At 45.7% G+C, this 22,209-nt stretch overlaps 1 protein-coding gene across 1 annotated transcript in view; it reads right to left on the bottom strand.

Moving 5' to 3' along the window:
* LOC126354462 (15-hydroxyprostaglandin dehydrogenase [NAD(+)]-like) overlaps positions 1–22,209 on the bottom strand; it is a 77,055-nt gene that overhangs the window by 41,826 nt on the left and 13,020 nt on the right. Inside the window, exon 2 of the mRNA XM_050004160.1 lies at positions 8,235–8,328. Coding sequence (XP_049860117.1) covers positions 8,235–8,327 — 93 coding nt within the window. The 5' untranslated portion in view covers position 8,328. The remainder of the gene's footprint in view (positions 1–8,234; positions 8,329–22,209) is intronic.

Raw genomic sequence — 22,209 nt, 5'->3', positions numbered from 1 at the left:
GGAATTGCTTGACCTGTGCGTAGGCATCTGGTGCCACATATTTCTGAAATACTTTCAAGGATTTGTAGAATGCATGCCAAGTAAAATCTCTGTTGTACTGTGTTTGAAAAGTCTAACATGAACTATGAAACAGGTGGTCACAATATTTTGGCTCATCGGTGTAGGTGCCACACGCTTCTCAGCTTGTTCGACCTCAGGTGAGTAAAATCATATGTTCTTTTTGTGTGAGTGACATCGTGATGTGCAAATAATCATGGGAAAAACACTGTGAAAACTGAATAATTTCCCACTAGTTAATTTTATTTCACTATTCTCACATATATGTTGTATGTTACAACATACATAATAGCCATGGACTGTTAAAGAGAAAGTAATTTGTACACGTGACTGAAAGTCTGTTTCCACAGGAAACTTCTGTGTCGTACCACCTCAGGTGAGTAAAATCATATGTTCTTTTTGAGTGAGTGACATCGTGATGTGCAAATAATCATGGGAAAAACACTATGAAAACTGAATAATTTCCCAATAGTGAATTTTATTTCACTATTCTCACATGTATGTTGTATGTTACAACATACATAATAGCCATGGACTGTTAAAGAGAAAGTAATTTGTACACGTGACTGAAAGTCTGTTTCCACAGGAAACTTCTGTGTCGTACCACCTCAGGTGAGTAAAATCATATGTTCTTTTTGTGTGAGTGACATCGTGATGTGCAAATAATCATGGGAAAAACACTATGAAAACTGAATAATTTCCCACTAGTGAATTTTATTTCACTATTCTCACATATATGTTGTATGTTACAACATACATAATAGCCATGGACTGTTAAAGAGAAAGTAATTTGTACACGTGACTGAAAGTCTGTTTCCACAGGAAACTTCTGTGTCGTACCACCTCAGGTGAGTAAAATCAATTGTTCTTTTTGTGTGAGTGACATCGTGATGTGCAAATAATCATGGGAAAAACACTATGAAAACTGAATAATTTCCCACTAGTGAATTATATTTCACTATTCTCACATATATGTTGTATGTTACAACATACATAATAGCCATGGACTGTTAAAGAGAAAGTAATTTGTACACGTGACTGAAAGTCTGTTTCCACAGGAAACTTCTGTGTCGTACCACCTCAGGTGAGTAAAATCATATGTTCTTTTTGTGTGAGTGACATCGTGATGTGCAAATAATCATGGGAAAAACACTATGAAAACTGAATCATTTCCCACTAGCGAATTTTATTTCACTATTCTCACATATATGTTGTATGTTACAACATACATAATAGCCATGGACTGTTAAAGAGAAAGTAATTTGTACACGTGACTGAAAGTCTGTTTCCACAGGAAACGTCTGTGTCGTACCACCTCAGGTGAGTAAAATCAATTGTTCTTTTTGTGTGAGTGACATTGTGATGTGCAAATAATCATGGGAAAAGCACTATGAAAATTGAATAATTTCCCACTAGTTAATTTTATTTCACTATTCTCACATATATGTTGTATGTTACAACATACATAATAGCCATGGACTGTTAAAGAGAAAGTAATTTGTACACGTGACTGAAAGTCTGTTTCCACAGGAAACTTCTGTGTCGTACCACCTCAGGTGAGTAAAATCATATGTTCTTTTTGTGTGAGTGACATCGTGATGTGCAAATAATCATGGGAAAAACACTATGAAAACTGAATAATTTCCCACTAGTGAATTTTATTTCACTATTCTCACATATATGTTGTATGTTACAACATACATAATAGCCATGGACTGTTAAAGAGAAAGTAATTTGTACACGTGACTGAAAGTCTGTTTCCACAGGAAACTTCTGTGTCGTACCACCTCAGGTGAGTAAAATCATATGTTCTTTTTGTGTGCAAATAATCATGGGAAAAACACTATGAAAACTGAATAATTTCCCACTAGTGAATTTTATTTCACTATTCTCACATATATGTTGTATGTTACAACATACATAATAGCCATGGACTGTTAAAGAGAAAGTAATTTGTACACGTGACTGAAAGTCTGTTTCCACAGGAAACTTCTGTGTCGTACCACCTCAGGTGAGTAAAATCATATGTTCTTTTTGTGTGAGTGACATCGTGATGTGCAAATAATCATGGGAAAAACACTGTGAAAACTGAATAATTTCCCACTAGTTAATTTTATTTCACTATTCTCACATATATGTTGTATGTTACAACATACATAATAGCCATGGACTGTTAAAGAGAAAGTAATTTGTACACGTGACTGAAAGTCTGTTTCCACAGGAAACTTCTGTGTCGTACCACCTCAGGTGAGTAAAATCATATGTTCTTTTTGTGTGAGTGACATCGTGATGTGCAAATAATCATGGGAAAAACACTATGAAAACTGAATCATTTCCCACTAGTGAATTTTATTTCACTATTCTCACATATATGTTGTATGTTACAACCTACATAATAGCCATGGACTGTTAAAGAGAAAGTAATTTGTACACGTGACTGAAAGTCTGTTTCCACAGGAAACGTCTGTGTCGTACCACCTCAGGTGAGTAAAATCAATTGTTCTTTTTGTGTGAGTGACATTGTGATGTGCAAATAATCATGGGAAAAGCACTATGAAAATTGAATAATTTCCCACTAGTTAATTTTATTTCACTATTCTCACATATATGTTGTATGTTACAACATACATAATAGCCATGGACTGTTAAAGAGAAAGTAATTTGTACACGTGACTGAAAGTCTGTTTCCACAGGAAACTTCTGTGTCGTACCACCTCAGGTGAGTAGAATCATATGTTCTTTTTGTGTGAGTGACATCGTGATGTGCAAATAATCATGGGAAAAACACTATGAAAACTGAATAATTTCCCACTAGTGAATTTTATTTCACTATTCTCACATATATGTTGTATGTTACAACATACATAATAGCCATGGACTGTTAAAGATAAAGTAATTTGTACACGTGACTGAAAGTCTGTTTCCACAGGAAACTTCTGTGTCGTACCACGGACTGTCTGCCAGACAATAGTGCCCTACAAAATTGTTAAGGCTTTCGTGGCCACTTGTTGACAAACTGCCTATTGGCTTCTGTCTCTGGTTCTTCAGCCGACGTTCATCTAATGATTTTACTGACGTTTCGCCTGCACTAGTGACTGTCATTGTCAAAGCTTTATCCTTCTGCCATACATTTTCAGAGTGACGGACAGAATCGGCCGTATATTGCGCAAACATGGCGTAAAGACGATTTTCAAACCGACAAAGAAGATCAAAGAGTGTCTTAGATCGGCGAAGGAGAAAAGGGACCCACTTGCAATGTCGGGAATATGCCGTATACCGTGCACATGCGGAAAAGTTTATGTCGGAATGACTGGACGATCAATTAACACCAGGATAAAAGAGCATAAGCGACATTGCAGGTTCGGGCAGGTGAAGAAATCTGCCGTGGCAGAGCACGCACTGAGTGAGACCGACTACGTAATGAAATTCCCCGACACGGAAGTTCTGGCTGTAGAGAAGCACTATCACACGCGCTTGTTCAGAGAAGCTGTAGAAATACAAAAACACGCGAACAGTTTCAACAAGAAAGAGGAAAGCCTTAAGGGAAACGGATCCTGGCTTCCCGTACTGCAAGCGAACGACCGTCGCAGGTAGCAAGAGGAGAACCGCACAGGAAATGACCGCGGAGAAGCCCTCGGACGTTGGCGCGCCAGGTACATATAGTCTGCGGCCGCGAGCTCGGCTCCAGTTCACCACCGGCAACGGGGGGTGAAGCTTTGACAATGCCAGCCACTAGTGCTGGCGAAACGTCAGTAAAATCATTAGATGAACGTCGGCTGAAGAACCAGAGACAGAAGCCAATGGGCAGTTTGTCAATAGTGCCCTACATCGATTTTGATCTGGTGATGGTATATGCCACCTGGGTGAAAGCAGATGTACTGCTAATGATTTCAACGTCGTCCACCAACAGATGGCGTAGTGGCATAGCTACCAGAGTGCCATCTGTGTCTGCCCTTTAATAGGGAATGCTTACAGCCAGAAGACCTCCTGTGGTGTACTAGTTCTTCCTACAGCCGACTGAGCGAGTTTGAAAGTGGTCAAATTGTCGTCTTCCAAGTGGTGGGATGGTCCTTACGGAGGAATGCCACACAAAGTGGATGTGCTGCGTTAGTTGTACAATGATGCTGGTATCAGTGGTCATGCGAACATTCTCACACATGTAGACGAGGTTCTGGTCGTCCACAGAGCACAGACGCCCTCCAGGGTCGTCATTTTGTAAGGGCAGCAGTGGCAGATCCTACAGGTACTACAGAAGAGACAAGGTGGCTTGTGAGCCCAGACGTATCAGCACGAACTATTGAGAACCGGTTATTAGCAGTGGGACTATGGGCACACACATCTCTAACCCGTCATCTAATCGCATCGTAGCATCGACGTGCTGCCATCAGACGATCACCTGGAAAATGGTATGGCGCGCCGTGGTCTTCAGCGATGATAGCGCATTCTGCCTGCATGCAAGTGACCGTCGTTTACAAGTACGGCGTGCTGGTTCTGCCTCATACAATGCATTCGCTCAAGATCCACTGGCCCCACCTTAGGCCTCATGGTCTGAGGTGCGATAAGCGACAGCTCTCGTTCACATGTGGTGTTTCTGGAGCGGACGCTGGTCAGACCTGTAGAACACGCAGAATGTTGTTAGGCAATTTCTTTTGTCGTTCTTGGAACAGGAAGGTGATGTGTTGCTCCAACAGGATAATGGTTTCCCACACACTGTGTGTGAAACTCAATGTGCTCTGCAAGACGTGCAGCAACTTCCTTGGCCAACATGATCTCCAGACTTTTCTCCAGACGAGCACTTGTGGGATATGACGGGATGAGAAGTGAGTTGTGCGACTCGTCAACCAACAACCCTTACAAAACTACATGAACAGGTCGAGCTGCCGTGGCGTAATGTATTACAGGAGACTATTCGCTACATATCAAAGTCGGCACCTGCTCTGCCACCAGTGGAGGCTGCACCACATACTAGTATGGGTGTTTCAGCATTTGTCGATATCTGGTTCGCAGAACCGCTTGTTTTGTTCATCTGTAAATGTAATCGTACCACGTACTCCATGAGCATAGTTGCATCAATAAATCTTGAGCAATTGGAAACGTCTCAAACGGTGTAATAATTTTTTTCTGGCAGTGTATATGGTGCCCAGCCTATATTTTTTCACATTTGTTACACAGTTGGGATGTTTTAAGTTCTTAGAGCTTCTAACGCGATCAAGAATGGCGGGGACATCAGCTGACAAAAACTTCACAGAGGAAAAAAATGGTTCAAATGGCTCTGAGCACTATGGGACTCAACTTCTGAGGTCATCAGTCACCTAGAACTTACAACTACTTAAACCTAACTAACCTAAGGACATCACATACATGCATGCCCGAGGCAGGATTCGAACCTGCGACTGTAGCGGTCTCGCGGTTCCAGACTGTAGTGCGTAGAACCGCACGGCCACTCCGGCCGCCGACGGAGGAAAACAACTATTTTTTATTGCATGGATTTTATTTATTTTTCTTCATTCACTCGGCTGTATTTAGTTTTTACCTGCTTACGTTTTATCGAATTCAAACTCACACGATCCATCTGGAGGCGTACGGAAGGGGAATTATTGCAGACCTAGAAAATATATAGAATATCGTTCGATAACATGAGGGAGCTGCCAATACAACGATGTACCAAAAGTACGAATACAGCCCAGCGCAACAAATGATGTAGCAGACAATTAAAACGCCGACGACGTACATAGGTTGACACATACTTGTAAATGGATCCATGTGGCTTTGAAATCAATAGGATGTGAATGGCAAAGCAATTAATACAGTTGAGTGAATAAATGAAATGAATGGAATAAAAAGTATTGACTCTTCTCTGTAGAGAGGATTATTTGCCAACATCATTTCATAAGAACTTGACGTATTTGTTCTTCTCTTTACCTCATTTCCATAATCAGCCTAATAATATTATGTTTGTTACTCTGAAGTTCTTTTGGTAATCTGTTATCAGATGCGTTGTTCTCTGTATCTACTTTCTTCAGTTTGTCTTAAAGCTGGTATATGCTATATATGTTGTATGGAACCGTTTGCATGGTATGCACAACAAAAGTGAATAAGATTTTTTTAAAAAATGTGTGTTACCAAGGGGGCCAATATCTATGGACAAGGGGCCCTAGGGAGGGGGAAGGGGGCGCAGCTCCACCCCAGCTCTCAGAGAAAGGAAAATACACTCCTGGAAATGGAAAAAAGAACACATTGACACCGGTGTGTCAGACCCACCATACTTGCTCCGGACACTGCGAGAGGGCTGTACAAGCAATGATCACACGCACGGCACAGCGGACACACCAGGAACCGCGGTGTTGGCCGTCGAATGGCGCTAGCTCCGCAGCATTTGTGCACCGCCGCCGTCAGTGTCAGCCAGTTTGCCATGGCATACGGAGCTCCATTGCAGTCTTTAACACTGGTACCATGCCGCGACAGCGTGGACGTGAACCGTATGTGCAGTTGACGGACTTTGAGCGAGGGTGTATAGTGGGCATGCGGGAGGCCGGGTGGACGTACCGCCGAATTGCTCAACACGTGGGGCGTGAGGTCTCCACAGTACATCGATGTTGTCGCCAGTGGTCTGCGTAGGATCCTACGCAGTGCCGTAGGGGACCGCACCGCCACTTCCCAGCAAAATAGCGACACTGTTGCTCCTGGGGTATCGGCGAGGACCATTCGCAACTGTCTCCATGAAGCTGGGCTACGGTCCCGCACACCGTTAGGCCGTCTTCTGCTCACGCTCCAACATCGTGCAGCCCGCCTCCAGTGGTGTCGCGACAGGCGTGAATGGAGAGACAAATGGAGACGTGTCGTCTTCAGCGATGAGAGTCGCTTCTGCCTTGGTGCCAATGATGGTCGTATGCGTGTTTGGCGCCGTGCAGGTGAGCGCCACAATCAGGACTGCATACGACCGAGGCACACAGGGCCAACACCCGGCATCATGGTGTGGGGAGCGATCTCCTACACTGGGCCGTACACCTCTGGTGATCGTCGAGGGGACAATGAATAGTGCACGGTACATCCAAACCGTCATCGAACCCATCGTTCTACCATTCCTAGACTGGCAAGGGAACTTGCTGTTCCAACAGGACAATGCACGTCCGCATGTATCCCGTGCCACCCAACGTGCTCTAGAAGGTGTAAGTCAACTACCCTGGCCAGCAAGATCTCCGGATCTGTCCCCCATTGAGCATGTTTGGGACTGGATAAAGCGTCGTCTCACGCTGTCTGCACGTCCAGCACGAACGATGGTCCAACTGAGGCGCCAGGTGGAAATGGCATGGCAAGCTGTTCCACAGGACTACATCCAGCATCTCTACGATCATCTCCATGGGAGAATAGCAGCCTGCATTGCTGCAAAAGGTGGATATACACTGTACTAGTGCCGACATTGTGCATGCTCTGTTGCCTGTGTCTATGTGCCTGTGGTTCTGTCAGTGTGATCATGTGATGTATATGACCCCAGGAATGTGTCAATAAAGTTTCCCCTTCCTGGGACAATGAATTCACGGTGTTCTTATTTCAATTTCCAGGAGTGTATATTAACGTGGTTTTCTTGGAAGGAAACGATCTGAAAGACAGTAGTTCACATGAAAAAATTATATGGCTACTTGTAAGTCGCCATTTGTCTCTCAAAATACTGAAAATACACGGCACCCGCAGGTGTAGGCGCCCCCACCCCCCATTCAAGAACTATCTCATGGGCGCCGTTGTTTGTTACAGTCGTACTTTCTGCTCATGCACAACAAAGGGTGGTACATTGAACCCTACCCACATCTTGTGGTCGTGCGGTAGCGTTCTCCCTTCCCGCACACGGGTTCCCGGGTTCGATTCCCAGTGGGGTCAGGGATTTTCTCTGCCTCGTGATGGCTGGGTGTTGTGTGTTGTCCTTAGGTTAGTTAGGTTTAAGTAGTTCTAAGTTCTAGGGGACTGATGACAATAGATGTTAAGTCCCATAGTGCTCAGAGCCATTTGAAGCATTTTGCACATTGAACCCTTTCAAAGTTTTACTAAAATATTTTATGTCTTGTTGCTGTTCTTCTCGTTGTTGTCACATAGTGACATCCGAAAAAAAGGCAGGTGCTTCTGGTTAGCCCTGTGTTTCACTGAGTAGGGCGGCACAGCCAGTTCGAGCGCCTGGCACTGACCTTGGCTCCTGCAGTGAGCAGCGCCTTGGTGAAGGCCCGCCCCAGCCCCCCAGCTCCCCCGGTGACGAGAGCTACTTTGCCAGAGGGATCCATCCTGCAACACACAACAAACCACGTCACACAGTGCTCTCTCCTCTGTAAGTTTCAAAATACACTAGGAAGTGTGTATAGTATGGTGAATTTTTGAGGCTAAAAACACTGGACATGTCACCTCACCTTCAGATTATAAGTAGCTGAGATCTTGGAATTGCCTTATTACTTACACATGCCAATCTGGTATTGGACAGTCGGCCTCCATAGCTGAGTGGGTAGTGTATTTGCTAGAATGCAAGGACCTGGGCTCGATTTACAATACAAACAGAAATTTTTCCTTGGTGAAAGAGCTGTAATGGGGTGCTTTCTACACAGCTACTCATCAAGCCTCCGTAAGGCACATGGCGGAATGTACCCTGTACCACTACCATGCATTTCTTTTCCTGTTCCACTCACAAAGTGAACGAATGAAAAACGACTATCTATATGCCTCTTTACAAGCCCTTATTTCTGGTATCTTATCTTTATGATCCTCATGCTCAGTGTATGTTGGCAGCAAGAGAGTCACTTGGCAGTCAGCTTCAAATTCTAATTCTCTAAATTTTCTCAATAGTGCATTACCTCGAGAGATTCTCATTTCAGCTCCTGAAGGATCTACCCAACCCAGCCACAGCTGTCTGTGCTGTAGTAGGCACATAAGTTTTCCTGATCTACAGTCACCAGTATTCCACTTGATGCAGTGCCCAGTAATGGATATGAGTTTTAAAATTCGTCCACGACTGACATAGTCATTTGCGATCTGTATGGAAGCAGAGCAAAATGTCGCTCGTCATTGTGGGATCTGTGCGAGGTAGGATAAATGGAGAAAACAGGGAACATCCAAAGAAGAGGACAGCTTTTCGTCACCGGCTGATTTTGTAACTGAGAAACTCTAACGTAGATTCTCAGCCAACACCAGTGGCACACGCTACAACATAGGCGTCATGCAATATGGTGTGAATTAATATTACACTAGTGGCCACTAAAATTGCTACACCATGAAGATGACATGCTACAGACGTGAAATTTAAGCAACAGGAAGAAGATGCTCTGATATGCAAATGATTAGCTTTTCAGAGCATTCACACAAGTTTGGCGCCGCTGGCGACACCTACAACATGCTGACATGAGAAAGTTTCCAACCGATTTCTCATACACAAACAGCAGTTGACCAGAGTTGGCTGGTGAAACGTTATTGTGATGCCTCGTGTAAGGAAGATAAATGCGTACCATCACGTTTCCGACTTTGATAAAGGTCGGATTGTAGCCTATCGCGATTGCGGTTTACGGTATCGCAACATTGCTGCTCGTGTCGGTCGAGATCCAATGCCTGTTAGCAGAATATGGAATTGGTGGGTTCAGGAGGGTAATATGGAACGCCGTGCTGGATCCTGACGGCCTCGTATCACTAGCAGTCGAGATGACAGGCATCTTATCTGCATGGCTGTAATGGATCGTACAGCTATGTCTCGATCCCTGAGGCAACAGATGAGGACGTTTGCAAGACAACAACCACCTGTACGAACAGTTCGACGACGTTTGCAGCAGCATTGGACTATCAGCTCGGAGACCAGTTCTGCGGTTACCCTTGACGCTGCATCACAGGTAGGAGAGCCTGCAGTGGTGTACTCAACGACGAACATGGATGCACGAATGGCAAAACGTCATTTTTTCGCATGATTCCAGGTTCTGTTTACAGCATTGTGACGGTGGCATCCGTGTTTGGTGACATCGCGGTGTACGCACATTGGAAGCGTGTATTCGTCATCGCCATACTAGCGTATCACCCGGCGAGATGGTATGGGGTCTCATTGGTTACACGTCTCGGTAACCTCTTGTTCGCATTGACGGCATTTTGAACAGTGGACGTTAAATTTCAGATGTGTTACTACCCGTGGTTCTACTCTTCATTCGATCCCTGCGGATAATGTCGTCCTAACCGCCGTCTGCTGTGCAGCGAGCTACCTTAATTTAAGTATTAACTGTATTTTTCTTACTTGTCACTACTTCTTCCGTGTTTTTTTGCTTTTAGGAAGCTTTAATTGTCGAGTGCTATTAATAGTTTCCCATAGATTTCGTGTTTGTTTTGAATACAGTCAGAGAGACTCCCTTTAGTCAACCATAGTGCCAGTAGTGCTAGTGTTTGTTTTCAATACAGTCCAGAGACAGGTAGTGCTATTTTCATTTTTTCTACAAGAAGTGGCCAGCAATCACAGTTTAGTCAATAACGAGGTGCCTTTAGTGAATTAGCAGTCTAGTTAAAAGTTGATTAACTCTCTTCAGTAAATTGATTCCTTAGGATGGATAGTATGTGTGACTGCTGTGTACGGACGCAGGACGAGCTGGCCACTGTTCGCGAACAGCTGAACGTGTTGAAGGCCGCGGTCAGCCATCTTCAGGCTGCTGCCTCGGAGTGTAGCGGCAGTGGGGAGTCTGGGGCGTCGCATGGTACATCCCAGGTGTTACATGCTTCACCCATTGTCCCTGCTGTCGAGACATCTTCGCAGGTGCCGGGAGCGGTTGGGCCACCCTCTCCCCAAGGGGAGTGGTGGGTTCAGCGGCGTTCGAGGCGCACAAGGCGGAGGGTCAATGTGGAGGCTGGCCGTGTGGCATCGCCCGCTCTGCCTGTGAGTGGACATGTGGCTGCTCCTTCAGCAAGGTCCGAGCAGGCACACGGGGGGAGGGGTTTATTAGTTATTGGGAGCTCCAACGTTAGGCGGGTGATGGAGCCCCTTAGGGAAATAGCGGAAAGGTCGGGGAAGAAGGCCAGTGTTCACTCTGTCTGCTTGCCGGGGGGTCTCATCCGAGATGTGGAGGAGGCCCTACCGGCGGCGATAGAGAGCACTGGGTGCACCCGACTGCAAATTGTTGCTCATGTCGGCACCAATGACTCCTGCCGTCTGGGTTCAGAGGTCATCCTCAGTTCGTACAGGCGGTTGGCGGAATTGGTGAAGGCGGAAAGCCTCGCTCGCGGGGTGGAATCAGAGGTAACTATTTGTAGTATCGTTCCCAGAATCGATCGCGGTCCTCTGGTTTGGAGCCGAGTGGAAGGCTTAAACCAGAGACTCAGACGATTCTGCGGAGATCTGGAGTGCAAATTTCTCGACCTCCGCTATCGGGTGGAGAAATGTAGGGTCCCCTTGTATAGGTCAGGTGTGCACTACACGCTGGAAGCGGCTACAAGGGTCGTGGAGTACGTGTGGAGTGCACATGGGTTTTTTTTAGGTTAGAGAATTCCCTCCCTAGGCCCGACAAGACGCCTCCTGAGACGCGGTAAGGTAGGAGTAGGCAAAATGCAACAGGGAATAACAATATTAATGTGCTAATAGTAAACTGCAGGAGCGTCTATAGAAAGGTCCCAGAACTGCTCTCATTAATAAACGGTCACAACGCCCATATAGTACTAGGGAGAGAAAGTTGGCTGAAACCAGAAGTAAACAGTAATGAAATCCTAAACTCACATTGCAATGTATACCGCAGAGACAGGCTGGACAGTGAAGGGGGAAGCGTGTTTATAGCGATAAGAAGTGCAATAGTATCGAAGGAAATTGACGGAGATCCGAAATGTGAAATGATTTGGGTGAAGATCACGGTTAAAGCAGGCTCAGACATGGTAATTGGATGTCTCTATAGGCCCCCTGGCTCAGCAGCTGTTGTGGCTGAGCACCTGAAGGATAATTTGGAAAATATTTCGAGTAGATTTCCCCACCATGTTATAGTCCTGGGTGGAGATTTTAATTTGCCGGATATAGACTGGGAGAGAGTAGCATGGAGAGCTGCATCAAACCAGTCTCAGGACTGAAGAGAACAACAACAACAACAACAGACTGGGAGACTCAAACGTTCATAAAGGGTGGCAGGGACAAAGAATCCAGTGAAATTATTTTAAGTGCTTTATCTGAAAACGACCTTGAGCAGTTAAACAGAGAACCGACTCGTGACGATAACATATTAGACCTTCTGGTGACAAACAGACCCGAACTATTTGAAACAGTTAATGCAGAACAGGGAATCGGCGATCAAAAAGCGGTTACGGCATCGATGATTTCAGCCGTAAATAGAAATATTAAAAAAGGTAGGAAGATTTTTCTGTTAAGCAAAATCGACAAAAAGCAGATTACAGAGTACCTGAGGGCTCAACACAAAATTTTTGTCTCGAGTACAGATAGTGTTGAGGACCAGTGGACAAAGTTCAAAACCATTGTACAGAATGCATTAGATGAGTATGTGCCAAGCAAGATCGTAAGAGATGGAAAAGAGCCACCGTGGTACAACAACCGAGTTAGAAAATTGCTGCGGAAGCAAAGGGAACTTCACAGCAAACATAAACATAGCCAAAGCCTTCCAGACAAACAAAAATTACGCGAAGCGAAATGTAGTGTGAGGGGGGCTATGCGAGAGGCGTTCAATGAATTCGAAAGTAAAGTCCTATGTACTGACTTGGCAGAAAATCCTAAGAAGTTTTGGTCTTATGTCAAAGCGGTAGGTGGATCAAAACAAAGTGTCCAGACATTCTGCGACCAAAATGGTACTGAAACAGAGGATGACAAACTAAAGGCCGAAATACTAAATGTCTTTTTCCAAAGCTGTTTCACAGAGGAAAACTGCATTGTAGTTCCTTCTCTAGATTGTCGCATAGATGACAAAATGGTAGATATCGAAATAGACGACAGAGGGATAGAGAAACAATTAAAATCGCTCAAGAGAGGAAAGGCCTCTGGACCTGATGGGATATCAGTTCGAGTTTACGCAGAGTACGCGAAGGAACTTGCCCCCCTTCTTGCAGCGGTGTACCGTAGGTCTCTAGAAGAGCGTAGCGTTCCAAAGGATTGGAACATCTTTCAGATGTGCAGCACTATAGACCTATATCTCTAGCGTCGATCAGTTGTAGAATTTTGGAACACGTATTATGTTCGAGCATAATGACTTTTCTGGAGACTATAAATCTACTCTGTAGGAATCAGCATGGGTTTCGAAAAAGACGATCGTGTGTAACCCAGCTCGCGCTATTGGTCTACGAGACTCAGAGGGCCATAGACACGGGTTCCCAAGTAGATGCCGTGTTTCTTGACTTCCGCAAGGCGTTCGATACAGTTCCCCGCAGTCGTTTAACGAACAAAGTAAGATTATATGGACTATCAGACCAATTGTGTGATTGGATTGAGGAGTTCCTAGATAACAGAACGCAGCCTGTCATTCTCAATGGAGAGAAGTCTTCCTAAGTAAGAGTGATTTCAGGTGTGCCCCAGGGGAGTGTCATAGGACCGTTGCTATTCACAATATACATAAATGACCTGGTGGATGACATCGGAAGTGCACTGAGACTTTTTGCAGATGATGCTGTGGTGTATCGAGAGGTTGTAACAATGGAAAATTGTACTGAAATGCAGGAAGATCTGCAGCGAATTGACTCATGGTGCAGGGAATGGCAATTGAATCTCAATGTAGACAAGTGTAATGTGCTGCGAATACATAGAAAGATAGATCCCCTATCATTTAGCTACAAAATAGCAGGTCAGCAACTGGAAGCAGTTAATTCCATAAATTATCTGGGAGTACGCATTTGGAGTGATTTAAAATGGAATGATCGTATAAAGTTAATCGTCGGTAAAGCAGATGCCAGACTGAGATTAATTGGAAGAATCCTAAAATAATGCAATCCAAAAACAAAGGAAGTAGGTTACAGTACACTTGTTCGCCCACTGCATGAATACTGCTCAGCAGTGTGGGATCCGTACCGGATAGGGTTGATAGAAGAGATAGAGAAGATCCGACGGAGAGCAGCGCGCTTCGTTACAGGATCATTTAGTAATCGCGAAAGCGTTACGGAGATGATAGATAAACTCCAGTGGAAGACTCTGCAGGAGAGACGCTCAGTAGCTCGGTACGGGCTTTTGTTAAAGGTCGAGAACATACCTTCACCGAAGAGTCAAGCAGTATATTGCTCCCTCCTACGTATATCTCGCGAAGAGACCATGAGGATAAAATAAGAGAGATTAGAGCCCACACGGAAGCACACCGACAATCCTTCTTTCCACGAGCAATACGAGACTGAAATAGAAGGGAAAACCGATAGAGGTACTCAGGGTACCCTCCGTCACACAACCGAGCGAGGTGGCGCAGTGGTTAGCACACTGGACTCGCATTCGGGAGGACGACGGTTCAATCCCGTCTCCAGCCATCCTGATTTAGGTTTTCCGTGATTTTCCTAAATCGCTTCAGGCAAATGCCGGGATGGTTCCATTGAAAGGGCACGGCCGATTTCCTTCCCCATCCTTCCCTCACCAGAGCTTGCGCTCCGTCTCTAATGACCTCGTTGTCGACGGGACGTTAAACACTAATCTCCTCCTCCTCCTCCCCTCCGCCACACACCGTCAGGTGGCTTGCGGAGTATGGATGTAGATGTAGATGTAGACCGCATGTTGCAGGTCTTGTACGGGCCTTTCTGGATACAGAAAATATTCTACAGATCTCTCACAAATTGAAAACGTCTGGTCAATGGTGGGCCGAGCAGCTGGCTCGTCACAATACGCCGGTCACTACTCTTGATGAACTGTGGTATCGTGTTGAAGCTGCATGGGCAGCTGTACCTGTACACGCGATCCAAGCTCTGTTTGACTCAATGCCCAGACATATCAAGGCCGTTATTACAGCCAGAGGTGGTTGTTCTGGGTACTGATTTCTCAGGATCTATGCAGCCAAATTGAGTGAAAATGTAATCACATGTCAGTTAGAGTATAATATATTTGTCATCTGCATTTCTTCTTGGTGTATCAATTCTAGTAGCCAGTAGTGTAAAATTCCAGAACCATACTTCACTAGAAGAGTCAGTTAATATATTTGTTTCCACCTACGTACATTTCGCGAAAAAACCATAAAAGTGAAATCAGAAAGATTCGAACTCACATGGAGGTTTATGCACAATCGTTCTTCCTGCAGATCTTCACCAGTAGAGAGGGACAGAGGGGATGTGACAGCGGTACACACAAAGTGCCTTGCATCATATGCTATAAGGTGGCTTACAGAGTGTAGATGTAGATGTCGATGTAGATGTACACGTGGAGTCAGCTGCCACACCAGTCTCTCAAGAGGCCCAGCGTTATTTTCAATGTACAGTAATATAATAATTCTAAGTTTACTCATACAATTCTTTCTGTACTATATGACACCAATCTTACGTTACGCGGAAAATGGAAAGAAGTCGTTCTACAGCGTAAAAACAACGTAAGTTTTTACATGTTTTTAAAAGTATAAATACGCTATGAAAATCATTAACGAACAGCTTAGCAACCCCAGACAATACCCTGATGCGCCAAAAAAACTGGTATCGGCATGCGTCTTCAGATACAGAGATATGTAAACATGCAGAATACGGCGTTGCGGTCGGCAACACTTATATAAGACAACAAGTATCTGGCGCAGTTGTTAGATCGGTTACTGCTACTACATTGGCAGGTTATCAAGATTTAAGTGAGTTTGAACGTTGTGTTACAATCGACGCACGAGTGATGAGACACAGCATCTTCGAGGTAGGGATGAAGTGGGCATTTTCCTGTACCGCAGTTTCACGTGTGTACCGTGAATATATGGAACTCAGAAAAATATCAAATCTCCGACATCGCTACAGCTGGAAAAAGATCATGCAAAAGCGGGACCAACGACGACTGAAAAGAGTCTTTCAACGTGACGGAAGTGCAACCCTTCCGCAAATTGCTGTAGATTTCAATGCTGGGCCATCAGCAAGTGTCAGCGTACGAACCATTCAACGAAGCATCTTCGATATGGGCTTTCGGAGACGAACGTTCACTCGTGTACGCTTGATGACTGTGCGACACAAAGCTTTACGCGTCGCCTAGGCCCGTCGACATCGACATTGGACTGTTGATGAGTGGAAACATGTTGCCTGGTCGGACGAGTCTCAGTTCAAATTGTATCGAGCGGATGGACGCGTGCGGGTATGGAGACAACCTTATGAATCCATGGACCCTGCATGTCAGCAGGGGGCTGTTCAAGCTGGTGTGGGGCGTGTGCAGCTAGAGTGATATGGGGCCCCTGATACGTCTAGATACGATTCTGACAGGTGTCACGAGCGTAAACATCCTGTCTGATCATCTGCATCCATTCATGTCCGTTGTACATTCCGACGGACTTGGACAAATTCCAGCAGGACAATGCGACACCCCACACGTCCAGAATTGCTACAGAGTTGCTCCAGGGGCACTCTTCTGAGTTTAAACTCTTCTGCTGGCCACCAAACTCCCCAGACATGAACATTATTGAGCGTATCTGGGTCGCCTTGCAAAGTGCTGTTCAGAAGAGGTCTCCATCCCCTCGTACTCTTACGGATTTATGAAGAGCCCTGCAGGATTCATGGTGTCAGTTACCTCCAACAGTACGACATCAGTCGATCCCATGCCACGTCGTTTTCAGGCACTTCTGCATGCTCGCTGGGGCCCTACTGGACATTGGGGAGGCGTACCAGTTTCTTTGACTCTTCAGTGTATATTTCCGTCACTGATATTTGCCTTCTCGATTACTTTCGCGTCATCCTCTTCCCAGTACCAGTCTCAAAACTCCCCTACAGCTGAAATTTCGTCGGGAGTAACAGACCTTCCCTCGCTGGTCAGGCGACATCTCAGAGTCTCGTCCGTTGATGTCCGAAAAGATTAGGCAAAAATATCGTGGTCAGTTATTCTCTGTGGACGGCACTTACTGCGTGGCACCTTTCGCTCAGACCTAGGAGAGCCGCCGGCTCTGTCAACAAAAGCACGAAGCAGCCCGCATCCTTACTTTAGCAAAAACTGGCCAATTCCCAGGTGAGCTACTTCTAAATTAGCTTCACTGACCAAATCCTTGTAACAAAGTAGTTTTTATTGACGAAATCCTTAGGTAATTGCTTCACTGATTTCTCTCAACGTCAGAATGTAATATATTCCTCTGTCGTCATCATCAGAAGTTTTCTGTAGGCTGTGAGCTACTTCATGTAATTGGGGGGATTATGTGGTGTCACCGCCAGACACCACACTTGCTAGGTGGTAGCCTTTAAATCGGTCGAGGTCCGTTAGTATACGTCGGACCCGCGTGTCGCCACTATCAGTGATTGCAGACCGAGCGCCGGCCACACGCCAGGTCTAGTCTAGAGAGACTCCCTAGCACTCGCCCCAGTTGTACAGCCGACTTTGCTAGCGATGGTTCACTGCCTGCATACGCTCTCATTTGCAGAGACGACAGTTTAGCATAGCCTTCAGCTACGTCATTTGCTACAACCTAGCAAGGCGCTATATTCAGTTACTATGTACCCTAAACAGATAATATTGTACCGTCAAGAGCGAGGTTCATCATTAATGGATTAAAGTTAAGTATCAAACTAATTACGTCCACTTTATGAATTCTCATTCCTTGTCATGTTCCAGATCTCACGTCAGTACAGTTCTTCCCTCCTCACGCGAGCCTACGTGAGCGAAAACGCGTACATTTCGGCCTCGACTAGTAAAACGGTGTTGGCTCTTCAGCCAACACAACAGATTATACAATGGTGACGGCACGAAACAACGGAATGTCCATACGCTACAACAGATTATGATGTCTATGTCTGTGGCAGAGAAACATTGGTATCGATGCCGATTACGTTAAACAACGTATAACTTAACTTTATTTCTCTGTAGCCTTTCAGAATCAAGTGCACGAGTCACACTTACAAGAGTCTGTGGAATACTAAAGTTGAAAACTTTTTTTTCGGAAACAGATGACATATTAACAGTTAACATTATTTCAGTGTTTGCAAACACTTGAATACAGACCTAGTGAGGTACGCTGTATAAGCCACTTAAGCGGGCTAAAACTTTCCTTCAGCTGTCTCAATTTCATTTCTTATCGCGTTATTTATTGAAGGGCTTTGTTTGTTACCACACAACGTAGTGGCGGCATATTTCAGATAACGGTATGCTCGTAAGCTGTGCGTTATTTACGACACTGACAGGCCATAGAAGCACGACGAACCATGGATCTGGGCGCTGGGGGTGCCCTGTGTGCCTCTGTATTACACAGAGTCGTACCGTAGGTGCGATCATTTCGTAGGGACTTCTGTAGAGAGGCCACGCTAACGTATGGTCTCTGAAGAGGGACAGCGGTCTTTTCCGGTAATTTGAGGGACCGCAGTCTTGATGAATGACGTCAGTCAGTGTTGGTAGTGCGGCGGGAATGTAAAATCGTTATATTTCTCGAGGATATGGAGCTCTACTGTATGGTTTAATGATGATGGAATCCTACTGGGAAAAAGGTTCTAGAGGTGAAATAGTCCCCGATTTAGATCCTCGGGCGTAGACTCTTAGGGAGGACGTTAGAATAAGAAAAAAAAATTCTGACATTCCACAAGTCGGGGAGTGGAGTGCTAGATCCCTTAATCGGATAGGTACGTTTGAGAAACTGAAAAGTGAAATGGGTACGTTGAAGTTTAGTATACTTCGAATTAGCGCAGTAGTTGTGGCGGAAAGAGCAGGACTTACGGCTAGGAGAGTACGGGATTTCCAACACAAAATCAAATTGGGTTAATGCATGAGTAGGAAAATAACGAACCACAAAATAGAAATATGGGTTAACTGCCATGACAAAAGTCATGGGATGGTGATATGTACACTACTGGCCATTAAAATTGCTACACCAATAAGAAATATAGATGATAAACGGGTATTCATTGGACAAATATACTATACTAGAATTGACATGTGATTACATTTCACGCAGTTTGGCTGCATAGATCCTGAGAAATCAGTACCCAGAACAACCACCTCTGGTCGTAATAATGGTCTTGATACGCCTGGGCATTGAGTCAAACAGAGCTTGGATGGCGTGTACAGGTACAGCTGCCCATGCATCTTCAACACGATAACACAGTTCATCAAGAGTAGTGACTGGCGTATTGTGACGAGCGAGTTGCTCGGCCACCATTGACCAGACGTTTTCAATTGGTGAGAGATATGGTGAATGTGATGGCCAGGGCAGCAATCGAACATTTTCTATATCCAGTAAGGCCCGTACAGGACCTGCAACATGCGGTTATGCATAATCCTGCTGAAATGTAGGGTTTCCCCAGGGATCGAATGAAGGGTAGAGCCACAGGTCGTAACACATCTGAAATGTAACGTCCACTGTTCAAAGTGTCGTCAAAGCGAACAAGAGGTGACCGAGACGGGTAACCAATGGCGCCCCTTACCATCACGCCGGGTGATACGCCAATATGGCGATGACGAATACACCCTTCCAATGTGCGTACACCGCGATGTCGGCAAACACGGATGCGACCGTCACAATGCTGTAAACAGAACCTGGATTCATGCGAAAAAATGACGTTTTGGCATTCGTGCATCCACGTTCGACGTTGAGTACACCACCGCAGGCTCTCCTAACTGTGATGCAGCGTCAAGGGTAACCGCAGCAGTGGTCTCCGAGCTGATAGTCCTTGCTGCTGCAAACGTCGTCGAACTCTTCGTGCAGATGGTTGTTGTCTTGCAAACGTCCCCATCTGATGCCTCAGGGATCCAGACGTAGCTGCACGATCCGTTACAGCCATGCGGATAAGATGCCTGTCATGTCGACTGCTAGTGATACGAGGCCGTTGGGATCCAGCACGGCGTTCCGTATTACCCTCCTGAACCCACCGAATCCATATTCTGCGAACAGTCACTGGATGTCAACCAACGCGAGTAGCAATGTCGCGATACGATAAACCACAATCGCGATAGGCTGCAATCCGACCTTTATCAAAGTCGGAAACGTGATGGTACGCATTTCTCCTCCTTGCACGAGGCATCGCTACAACGTTTCTCCAGGCAACGCTGGTCAACTGTTGTTTGTGTATGAGAAATCGGTTGGAAACTTTCTTCGTGTCAGCACGTTTTAGGTGTCATCATCGGCACCAATTTTGTGTGAATGCTCTGAAAAGCTAATCATTTGCATATCACAGCATCTTCTTCCTGTCGGCTAGATTTCGTGTCTGTATCACGTCATCTTCGTGGTATAGCAATTTTAATGGCCAGTAATGCATTTTAAAAAATGATTGCTAGTAGCGTTTGTGGACATTAACACAGCAAATTTCAAGCTCTTGAATCACCAAGGTGATATACGCCTACTGCTGTTCCTTACACACATAAACGATTTAGGAGAGAATCTGAGCAGCCGTCTTAGGTTGTTCACAAACGATCGGTGTAGTAGGTTGCTCCCGGTAGCGACGTCATTTTCCGTTCTTTATCGAAATATCCTATTCAGTAACCTTCTGAGACCTGTTACCGAACGGTCCTCCCACCGATTTTACTACAATTGTACCGAGAGGTTTTGGATTTCGCGGTGGCCCTGTTGATCGGTGAGCTGTGGTTTATGCACACCAATAATTTGTTACTTTAAACACATTTAGGGGTTTTAGCTTTGTATTTAGTGATTGTGTTACTAAAGAATCACCAGAGGACGCATCTGGTAGGAAAGTGAGTCCATAATAGACTGTCTTCCTTTGTTAGAAATATGATTAGGTTTGATTGTTACTGTGAATGATTACATCCAACAAAATAAAAAAAAGTTTTCGGTCAATATTCTCTCAAAATACGTGTTATTTTTATGCAGATAGGATTAACGGAGTACACCCAGAAAGTTCAAAGAAGAGCAATAGTTTTGTATCATGGAGAAACAGAGGGCAGAGTGTTGCTGACATGATACAGGATTTGGGATGGAAACCATTAGAACAAAGGCGATTCTCGTTGCAGCGACATTTTCTCACGAAATAGCAAGCATCAGCTTTCTCCTCCTAATGGGAAAATACACTCCTGGAAATGGAAAAAAGAACACATTGACACCGGTGTGTCAGACCCACCATACTTGCTCCGGACACTGCGAGAGGGCTGTACAAGCAATGATCACACGCACGGCACAGCGGACACACCAGGAACCGCGGTGTTGGCCGTCGAATGGCGCTAGCTGCGCAGCATTTGTGCACCGCCGCTGTCAGTGTCAGCCAGTTTGCCATGGCATACGGAGCTCCATTGCAGTCTTTAACACTGGTAGCATGCCGCGACAGCGTGGACGTGAACCGTATGTGCAGTTGACGGACTTTGAGCGAGGGCGTATAGTGGGCATGCGGGAGGCCGGGTGGACGTACCACCGAATTGCTCAACACGTGGGGCGTGAGGTGTCCACAGTACATCGATGTTGTCGCCAGTGGTCGGCGGAAGGTGCACGTGCCCGTCGACCTGGGACCGGACAGCAGCGACGCACGGATGCACGCCAAAACCATAGGATCCTACGCAGTGCCGTAGGGGACCGCACCGCCACTTCCCAGCAAAATAGCGACACTGTTGCTCCTGGGGTATCGGCGAGGACCATTCGCAATCGTCTCCCTGAAGCTGGGATACGGTCCGGCACACCGTTAGGCAGTCTTCCGCTCACGCCCCAACATCGTGCAGCCCGCCTCCAGTGGTGTCGCGAAAGGCGTGAATGGAGGGACGAATGGAGACGTGTCGTCTTCAGCGATGAGAGTCACTTCTACCTTGGTGCCAATGATGGTCGTATGCGTGTTTGGCGCCGTGCAGGTGAGCGCCACAATCAGGACTGCATACGACCGAGGCACACAGGGCCAACACCCGGCATCATGGTGTGGGGAGCGATCTCCTACACTGGCCGTACACCTCTGGTGATCGTCGAGGGGACACTGAATAGTGCACGGTACATCCAAACCGTCATCGAACCCATCGTTCTACCATTCCTAGACCGGCAAGGGAACTTGCTGTTCCAACAGGACAATACACGTCCGCATGTATCCCGTGCCACCCAACGTGCTCTAGAAGGTGTAAGTCAACTACCCTGGCCAGCAAGATCTCTGGATCTGTCCCCCATTGAGCATGTTTGGGACTGGATGAAG

This window comes from Schistocerca gregaria, chromosome 3, assembly GCF_023897955.1.
Source record: "Schistocerca gregaria isolate iqSchGreg1 chromosome 3, iqSchGreg1.2, whole genome shotgun sequence".
Lineage (NCBI taxonomy): Eukaryota > Metazoa > Arthropoda > Insecta > Orthoptera > Acrididae > Schistocerca > Schistocerca gregaria.
Note: the sequence above shows the minus strand (reverse complement) of the source record. Positions and strands in the feature narration are given on the sequence as shown.